This window comes from Anastrepha obliqua, chromosome 5, assembly GCF_027943255.1.
Source record: "Anastrepha obliqua isolate idAnaObli1 chromosome 5, idAnaObli1_1.0, whole genome shotgun sequence".
In the NCBI taxonomy this organism is placed as follows: Eukaryota; Metazoa; Arthropoda; class Insecta; order Diptera; family Tephritidae; genus Anastrepha; species Anastrepha obliqua.
In genome coordinates, this window is record NC_072896.1 from 77,090,784 (window position 1) to 77,101,416 (window position 10,633).

At 34.6% G+C, this 10,633-nt stretch overlaps 1 protein-coding gene across 1 annotated transcript; it reads right to left on the reverse strand.

Annotated features, from left to right (window-relative positions):
- Positions 1-9,236: 9,236 nt before the first annotated feature.
- LOC129246928 (adult cuticle protein 1-like) lies at positions 9,237-10,633 on the reverse strand. The gene is made up of 2 exons (XM_054885681.1): positions 10,524-10,633; positions 9,237-9,992 (listed from the first exon to the last, which is right to left on the reverse strand). The coding sequence occupies exons 1-2, from the start codon at positions 10,527-10,529 to the stop codon at positions 9,588-9,590; spliced, it is 411 nt and encodes a 136-aa protein (XP_054741656.1). The 5' UTR covers positions 10,530-10,633; the 3' UTR covers positions 9,237-9,587.

Sequence of the window (10,633 nt, forward strand, 5' to 3'; positions counted from 1 at the left end):
TAAGAACAGCGTGAATTCATGCGAAGCATTCAATTAATTTGATAGTATTTATTTATTTACTTAGTTCTGCACTAATAATTAGATCCAACAAAATTACATATTTTTCTATCACCTGCATATAAATATTATAGAAATACTTGGTACCCCTTTTAATGGCAGCAGGTGTTGCAAATTACCTTACAAAGTTAGTAGTATACAAGTTAGGTAATATTTTTATGCCAGCGATCGAACTATTTATTAAATAACGAGTTCTATACTTTTGAATTGATGAGTTAATAATACGAGTATGGAGGCGTTCTCGCAAAGAGTGGCGCAATCAAGGTCAAACTAATCACTTCACGTATTTAATTACACTGTTACGAGTATTTATGCAGCATTGTTGCATTTGCAACAGATTAGCCACGGCTTTAATAACCGCGGCGTCAGTTCTAACTTTTCTAAGCTAAATATGGAGTGAAACAAATGGATCTGGCGAGTGATGAATAAGGGCAAAACCTTATCTCAAACAAGCAGCCAACGCACTTGCGTCTCGATAAACACGCCATTGTTGACAGTTGTAATTTCGAAATAGTTCGATACTTCGTACCAATATTAACACTTATTATCGGTGTTAATATTGGGATGCCTGCACTTCTGCAGATAATTGTTGTCCATTGTCAACAAGTGCTACTTTGGACTAAGAAGGCAATTGAATAGCTAAGTTCTCTCTCGACGAAAAAAACACACTTTATAATAATACCTGTAGGTTCACATATAACTAGATTATCTCCTTTTTCGAACTTAACTCCCAATCCGTAATTAAAAAATAAGATTACCTGTACAAAATTTCTCTCCCGAAATCCGATTTATAAAATAATCCTAGATTATAAAGATACTCTTTCCGTACAACCTCGTATTTTCTGTGTTATCGATAATTATTATAACGAATGTGTGCGCCATTAAATTAACTATTACTTCTCTTTGTCCTTTTTCAAATCGCGAATAATAACTAAGCAAACTAAAAACATTAACATATGTATTTCACCAAATTCCTATGAAAAACAAAACCTTTCAAAAAGTCTATTGTCAATTTTATAGGTAATCTGCTATGTGTGAACGGGGAGATTGATTTTTGTCGATTTATCGCTAATCACTTCATATGTGAACGTACTTTAAGTCTCTAATTATGGCCGTCTGAGTGTATTTAGCGGTAGCTGGGACGATAATAATATACATTAATGCGGCCTTTGTTAAGTTTAAGAGAAAGATTTTGAGGGAGATTTAAGGAGCATTTGGCGTTGTCGACAGCGAATATTGCAGATGATATAATAATGAACTATATGAGCTTTCCAACAACATAAACACAAGATCAAATAGAGGAAGTTGCAATGTCGAACTGGCATCCATTAACACAAGGAAATGGCTCGCTTTGTGAAACTTGGACAAAATCGCTTAGTTGGTTATGGCGCCAATATAATTTGTATGAGTTCTTTTAAACTTTTGAAATTACACAATCGCAGCTAGGACATTGTTTGGCGCAGTTCCACAGTTTAATACCAGCTTGAGCGCCGTAGACTTTGCTCTCTATTTCCGAGGTCTTCTTTGAAGGTGTGTTGTTCAACTGTCAGAAGAAGTTCGGCCCTATTTGTTTTGAGACCACAAATTCTCTAGCTGATTCTTCTCCACGTCTCTAAAGAGTTATTTCCTCAATACGGTCGAGAAAAATTGAAAAATAAACTTCAAAGGATGACAAAATTTGAGTGTATGCTGACTTAGAATACCAATCCGCGGTTTGCGGAAATTTTATTGCAGATTTATCTACGCACATGGGCAGATGTTAATGTTTTTGCTCAAAATTTTTGGATACAATTTTTTTGTTTGTCATTTTTGAAAAACAATTATTATTTATTAGATTATTTTTACATTTCTGGCATACTAGATATTGTACGTATAGACCCAGGAATATTTTGTACTGATTTTTTACTGGTACGCTTTCCCAGAAGATTTTGAACAAAAAAATTTTTTTTTAAGGTATTTTTGGTAAAAAAATTAAGAAAACAAATATTAATACTAAATATAACAGAAAATATTTTAATTTAAAAATCTCTAATTTTATAATTTTTTTTTAATTTTTTCAAGTTACTTTGTATACGCAAGTCTGCAATTAAGCCAATTTTGACAAAATTTTTCGAAAATATCCATAATACTTAGATACCTTGTAAACGCTCTATACAAAGCCAGATTATCAAATATACCAATCTGATCCTTTCGGTTGTATATACAAGAGGGGAGAGGATGTTTCGATTCCAAGAATTCCTATGACTCCAAGAATATGCCATATGCTGAGACCGTGTCTTTCGCACGGTAAGTTAAATATATATTACATACCTGCTCTCGGATGTAGCAGTCAAACAGTTTATTTTTTACACTGGATGATAAAAACAATATAATAGCCTACGCAGATGGTGACGCTAATCGGGGTTAACAGCTTAATCCGGAATTATCTCAGGAATCTAATCCGGATTGACAACTAGACTTAATACTTATAATTAAAGTGTATTAGGACAATTTTCGATGGCAGCGTTAATATCGATTGTGAATGAAAAAGAGAAGAACAAGAAAGACTGAAAATTACATTAATTGTTTTGATATTCCGGAGATGTTTGAAAAATTACAATTTCGGATTTTTTTCAAATAAATAATTATTTCTTAATATCAGGGCAGCTGGCACCCGTACCTGTTGCCTGCGGTCCCTCTTTTACTGAATGAAGTATCCAATAAGCAAATCATCTGTTCACTAATCCGCGTAGCAACCATCTGTCACACTACAATTTTAATTAGAATTAACTGTGTCGGTAATCCCGATTAACACCACCGTGTGTCTAGGCTAAGCTTGAAAATTATTTATCTGCTTAGTTTATAAAACAACTTTTCTTTGGAGGCATAACAAAGTAGGCACGGTTTTGCTAGTTTCTTATAAAAGTAATTTCCCGTTCGGCGGGGTGCGCTTTTGAAAGGTCGTCAAATTCCTTTGCCATATACAACAAGTAAATTTCCTCATCAGTGTGGTTGTTGGTTCCCATGCAATACTGAAATAATCTGCTTTTTTTTAAATAGCAATAAGACCCAGAGAGTGCCGCACGTTATGAATAATTTAGCAACTTAGTCAAACAGAATAGTTGAATACTGCCCTCATAAGTAATAAATAATGAAAAAGTGCCGGCAATTTTTTAACTAAATTAGTAGTTAGCTACGTAGTGAATATGACACGCGATTTTTCAATATTTGAATAAATATTATTTCCCATGAAACTCGGATTTAATGAATATTAACACTTAATCTTATTAATAGCGCAAGCATATAAAATTTTATTTAATAGCGACAATTGACTTTGCAAGCTAATTAAGCTATACCATTTTGGCCTCTCTGGGGAACCTGTAAGATTAGTGTTGTGTGCAGACAAGTGTGCATTTATTAGGCACTTGGCAGTACATAATTGCACATTAAATACTCAGTTACAAATATTTCTTAGTTACACTATTAAAAAGTTATGGCGCAGCATATTTGTTATGCAATAAATAAATATTATTAAGCGATTTTATTTACTGGCATTTGGCAATTAACAACGAAGCGCATTCCATTGATTGTTTAACTGTAGCATTTTAACCGTTCAACTGATTAGCATTCGCTACTATTTCGTTATGCTTCGGATACAAGTTAAATGCCGGTTTACAGCACGTCAGAACTAAATCCGATTAAATTTTCATTGCACTAAATTTCCTTAGTAAAAAACGGCAACTTTTATCGCCACTTAAGGGGGTTTGAGGAAATGAAATATTAATCGTAAATTATGAAAATCGAGAAGTAGGAAAACTACTTGAACAAAAAAGGATTCCCTACTTCTCTGCAAAGACTTCATGACGCGTTAGTGTCCTTAAGTGACATACTTAATCTTTCAAAAAATTATTTCACCCGCAAAGCATCCAATTAAAACATTTTTTAATTTCGAGTTTTCATTTTAGAATCACACGTCCCATGCGTGCGAGCTTAATGATGCCGATCCATACGACGGCATTTCTGATGGCATTTAGGCATACCCACTTTTACCACTCAGAAGTGGGTACGTCCAAAACGGGCTGTTTAAAGGCATAAACCGCTACTTCAGGCATTGAAAGACGTTTATCTAGCTTTTTATTTTTGATGTTAGGGAACAAAAAGAAGTGAATAGGTGTCAAATAAGGTCTATAAGGCGGATGACCTATTAATTCGACCTTTTGAGTGCTCTAAAATTCTCTTATGTGAGCCGGCATGTGAGAGCTCTATAGTTAAGTTTCCTCTTCATTAGTTGGGTTTACTTAATTCTTCGAAAGCTTCTGGCAAACAAATGATAACACTGTGTGACAAAAAAAAAATTAAATATACTTTTATGGAGATCTAGCACATCTTATGGCTATAGAAAAACTAAACAAAATGGTATAGGAGAAATTTCCAATACACCCCCAAAATCTCATTTTATGGCCATAAAACCGTTTTTCAGTAGGTTGATGTGAAGAATCACTCCTAACTTCGCCAATTTCCATCCGATTTCGAATTTGTTTTTTTAGATCGAAAGAAAAAAACAAGCCTTTTTGACAGTGTGTTGACAATTTTTCTGAAATGACAACTGAGGAGATTGTAGACGGAAGTATTTGGAATTTTTTTATTTTGTCTCTATTTTTTCAACTTTGACATAATTTTTACAATATTATCCGTTATTGAGGATTTTTTTTAGTACACTACTGTTATAGTAAATTTAATTTTGCGTCAAATGATCTATATTTGACTGTAATTGAATTAAAATTAATAGAGTTGTGTGAGTTTTAAGATTTTTTTTTTTGTTTTTACTAATTTGGTTTGTAGGCATCGAAGCATGAAAATGATAACAAGTGTCATTATAAACACATAATATTTATTGGAGTATTGTGCAGTGCAGCATTGTACGGTATGGTACAAACTTAACTGGTTTCAAACTTAAAAATGCATTGGAAACGGCCCTTTGGAGTTTAGTATGGTACGGTACATTTGTCATTCTCTTCCTCAGTTTTGAATACTTCTCTGTAAGAAATTCGATCATCATCATTCATCTGAAGTCGTCATGAACTAAATTCCATTGTTTAAATCGAGAAGCGAGCGTTTCAGATTGTCTTCCCGATAGAAGTAAATCACGAGAAAGATCCTGAAAATCTGAATTTGATACAATGTGTCGTTCTGAAGACTTACAACCAGACGGAAAGTACTCTTCATCATCAGGTTTATTGTTATCATCATTGATCATCATCAGCAATGAGTTGAACTTCCTTCAGTTCCTGCAGTTGAGTCAATCATATCGTCCAAGACTACGGGGTGCTTAACAGTTGCAACATCAGCATACTTTACGTGCTTTCGAGCTGTATAATGATGACCGTTTACGTCCGTTTTATAAAAATAACAATCATCTGGTTTATGATAAGGCTGCTGATGCCACATCATCGGAGAATATTGAGAAATTCGACTTTTCTGGCAGCGTTTTGATTTATATCTCTTGAATTTCAATGAAACAAACAATAAAACTTTGACGTTTTAATAAGGTTAAATTATAATAACAAACTTCTTTTGTTAATCAATGTACAGTGTGAACTTTGGTACACTTGGGAGCTTTTCCATATTTCTATTGAAAAAAAAAGTGCTATAATATGTCAGATATTTTCGTAAGTTCTAACCAGTTCTGTTGTATGCAGTACAGTGTACTCTTATGTATACATATATACTCCAATAAATATTACGGATCTATAATAACGCATCAAAACACGTCCTTATTCGCATATAGCGTAAGTTATACCTACATACCAAATTAGTAAAAAAAAAAATCTTAAAACTCACACAACTCTATTAATTTTAATTCAATTACAGTCAAATATACCTCATTCGACGCAAAATTAAATTTACTATAACAGTAGTGTACTAAAAAAAATCCTCAATATCGGATAATATTGTAAAAATTATGTCAAAGTTGAAAAAATAGAGAAAAAATAAAAAAATTCCAGTTGTCATTTCAGAAAAATTGTCAACACACTGTCAAAAAGGCTTGTTTTTGTTCTTTCGAACTAAAAAAACAAATTCGAAATCGGATGGAAATTGGCGAAGTTAGGAGTGATTCTTCACATCAACCTACTGAAAAATGGTTTTATGGCCATAAAATGAGATTTTGGGGTTGTATTGGAGATTTCTCCTATACCATTTTTCTTAGTTTTACTATACCTAAAAGTTGTACTAGGTCTCCATAAAAGTATAAAATCACTGTCGCACAGTGTAATTGACTGTTGTGACAAGATCAGCGTTTTTGAAAAAACAAACGGTGATTCGACCATTTGCTTTGAGGTGCTTCTTCCGCGAACAACTTTTGTTAAATTAAGCTTGTTTTATTTCCGACTCATATGCATAGATCTATGAATCGCCGCCTGCTACGATGCCAAAGACATGCTTTGAACCTCCAAGGTTGAATTTCTTCAAACTTTTTTTTCACAAAACAGAAAGAAAACGAATTGCATTACTAATAATTAAATTCTGACTCTTCAATAAGGATCCTTTTAAGTCATAAAAGACCATTGCTGATAAAATTAGCAACGTAGTAACAGCGAGAACTGTACGTCGCCGATAGGATGTAGAAAAATAACCTAGCCAGGCGAAATTGCCGCTAAAGTTTCTCTGTTGAAACAAGCATATTTAACGAAGTGGAAAAGTTTTGCTCAAGAGCACAAGTCAAGGTGGTGAACTGGGAGAATCAAAAATTGCCATAACATGCATGGCGATGAAACAAAAATAAATATATTTAGAAATGATGCTGGGTAAAATATCAGATGACCTAAAGGACAAGCATTTTCACCGCGGTACACAAAAAAAATACAATTAAGCACGGTATGGAGTAGGACCTATTAAGCGCATAACCAATAAAATGAACAGTGATGCTGCCATTTGCTGAGGAGATTATGCCACTTCAGTGGTTTTTGAAATGAAACTTCTTAGGCGTCGATGGACGAGCGAGAATGGAGAATAAAATATCAAGGCCATGCAACATTTTGGGCATTTTCGTTCCACGAGAGAGAAAAAAGATATAACGTAGAGGAAAAGGAGAGAGAGATATATATATTATATATATTTTAGATACACTTTAGCCTACTTTTCCAGAATTTTTCCTTGTGGTTGCTAATTTCTAGTGAGAAATAACACTGCCTACTTTTTAGCGCTTGTTTTTTTGGTGCAAACTTGTAGGAAAAAAATGTTTGGTGCCTACTTTTCGTCGGATTTATTGCTATTGCCTTGCTGTAATTTGTGCCGTTGCTGCGGTCCTGGAATCGCTGCGTTTGTGCCGGTGATAAACGCTCAGAGTAGTGCGCGTTGTTGCCACGGTTTGTGTCCGGCGTTTACCTGCACAGGTCGACCCTTCTTCGTTTTTTATAAATTTTGTCTATTTGTATTCTCTGCAAATATTGTGAATTTATTTAGATATATATTCTTTCTTTCTCTCTCTCTCTCATTCTCTCTCGGGTCTCTCCCTCTTTCTTTGTCTGCATTGAATGTTTCACTTCTATTATATGCACTACGCTACACGCACTTTTTTTATGCAAGATAATGATCCCTTCCTCAAGGTTGGTACGTGAATGGTTTTTACAAAATAAGGTAAAAGTTATGGATTAGCCGAGCCGGTCATCCGACCTAAACCACATTAAAAACCTTTTTGGGAGATTTATGGAAGCGTTTCGGGAAGGAAGTATTCAAAACTAACAAGGATTTTTGACAAAAAATCAAACAACTTTGGGATTCTATTCCCACATGAAGCTTTCTTAGTATTATCAATTCTATGCCAAATCGAATACAAAAAATCATTGAAAATAACGGTGGTTATTGATAAAACTTCGATAATTTAAACAGCATTTCTAATTAAATCTCTTTTGTATCATACCTATTTATTTTTCGTACCTAATTTTTTTTTGCTCCTATAGTCACAAGTTTAAGATTTAATAGACCCTTGAATTATTATTTACATTTGCTTTATTATTTGTTATTATGTTATTATAGTAACATATTTGTTACTATTAATTAAAAAAACTTGGATTTTCCATATGAAAATTTTTACAAAATTTGACATCACTGAAAGGCAAAAGTTAAAAGTTCTAATAAAGTTTACGCGAAACATTCGCTTTAAAAATACCCTATGAACAGATATTACCGGGAATGTTTAAATAAAATAAAATAGAGTTAAATTTCAGGCAAATTTATTTTATCTCCTTTAAAATATGACCCGTCTGAGGCAACACACAAGTGTCCAGTCTTCCATGCACCACTGGTAGGCCAACGAAGGGATGTCCTTCAGCTTCTTCGTCGAATTCTCTTTGATCTCCTCTTGGGAAACAAAAAGAAGTCACACGGGGCCATATCAGGTAAATACGGTGCTTGCACGATGGTATTTGCTTGGTGTTTGGCACAATTTAGGCTCGGTGCGATGGCGCTTTATAATCATGCAAAACCCAAGAATTGTTTACCCCCATTTCCGGCCGTTTGCGACGTCCAGCATCTCCCAAACGCTTCAGAACGGATATATAATACTCTTTGTTAACTATCTGGCCCGATGGAAGGTACTCATGGTGTACTATGCCTTGGATCGAAGAAAAGAATCGACATCACCTTCCCGGTTCTTTTTGGTCATACGGTATGGAACCAAAAAATGTGAGTTAATCAACAATCCCCTATCTATTTGAATAGCAAGTGCAAAAGATAGGGAAAGTATTAGAAAATTGAAAACGAGCAAATTAAGTCAATATAAATCTTTTATTGGCATTTTTCTACTGTTTCATGCGCATATGTATATGTTTGTGTGGGTAAAACTAAGTATAATGTGAAAGTGAAGGTGAAAGTGAGAGAGAGAGTGAAGGATTTTTTGTTTAAGAAGTGTAAAGCAGATAAAAAGATGTATTTAGTCACATCGTGGAAAGTTCTCAAAGTTATTGTAAGCAACTTAAATGATGATTAGGGAACACTCCGTCGTTATTGCCATCATATCGTAATTGTTATTGCTATTTGGAATGATTTTCCCATTCGATCTTGAAAATGGAGCTATTGTTGGCAAGCAATTATTTTGTTTTGCCTTCCGTGGCGTATCGGCAAACATTCACAACTAAGTTTGCATAAATGCCGTTAATACAAATATAATATTTGTGATAATATAAGTAAATAACATGAAATTCATATATGTTTGTTTGTACAATGTACATAGTACTCGTATATTATTTAAAATAAAAAGGCATAGATATGCTAATGACAGTATGGGTTGCACATAAGATTGATTGCGGGTCAGGATGTGGGTTGCGGTTGCGGTTACGGTAGCGGATAACGGGTTACGGAGAGCGGAGTTTCATATCAATTATATTAAGGTTATGCGATCACATCCTTCGTTTGGCATCAGTGTCGTCCATTTGTTGTGATTGTTGTTGTATAGAGAATGATTGTGTATTTATTTGTATGTGTGCAGAGTTGTTGTGATCTTGGTGGGTCGCGTGGCAACGAGCTGAAACGGTGGCGCACAAGCGGTGTGTTTACCAAGTGCCTGGAGCTGGTGCCAAATTCAGAGAAGTCGCCGAGTTGATGTGTCCGGCCAATGGGGCGGTGTGAATGGCACCACGAGTCTTCGCCACATAAACACCTGCACCATGACCCAAGGCATGTGGAGCTGCAAGGGGAGCAGCAAGAGGAGCAGCAATGGCCAGACCTGGTCCTTGGCTAAGTGAGATGCCGGGAATGCCACCCCAAAGACCAGCTGGTGCACCCAATGGGCCAAGTCCAAGTCCAAGTCCATGTCCAAGTCCAAGTCCATGTCCAAGTCCAAGTCCAAGTCCATGTCCAAGTCCATGACCAGTTGCGAGCAATGGACCAAGTCCTGGGACCAAGAGGGAAGAGTGCACACCAACGGCAAGAGCCAACATGACTACGGCAACAACGAACTGGAAAAGAAAACAAATTAAATTAAATATAAGAGAATATAGAAATAAGAAATGATTTGCTTTTTGGTTGTGAAAATCAGAGATGACATTGAAAGTAGATACATCGAATTATTGTTCTATTTTAAATGCTTCCCTTTCTGGTTTTTTATAGAATATCAGAAAAATATTTCTGCTGCAGATTTTATTGGTTATTAGTAGAGTTTTTATATATTACGCAGTAAGGACCAAATTTGTTATTTTCTATATTTCATATTTTAATTTTAATAAAATGTGCCATTTGCTTATCAAATAATTTTAAACACATTTCCATAAGAAAAGGAGTACAAAGCAGTTTTATTTGCACTCAGCGAACAAAATATTTATTGTGCTTTTTTTTAGCTGTTATTTATAACTTTTCATTATTATATTTAAAGTACTTTGATTTGTTCATTATTACTAAAACAATTAGTTTTTAATATTTCTTATTTGTTCTTCGCGCTTTTCACTTCACAAATTTTTATACATTTCGTACACTGCATATTCGCGAATTACCTTCATGCTTGCTGGTTTAAGCGGAAAGGATTTAAGAGATTAAGGAAATATTTGTTGCACTGCTGTTACACACTCAAGAAGTGTTGACTTGATTCTGATTTCGAATACGA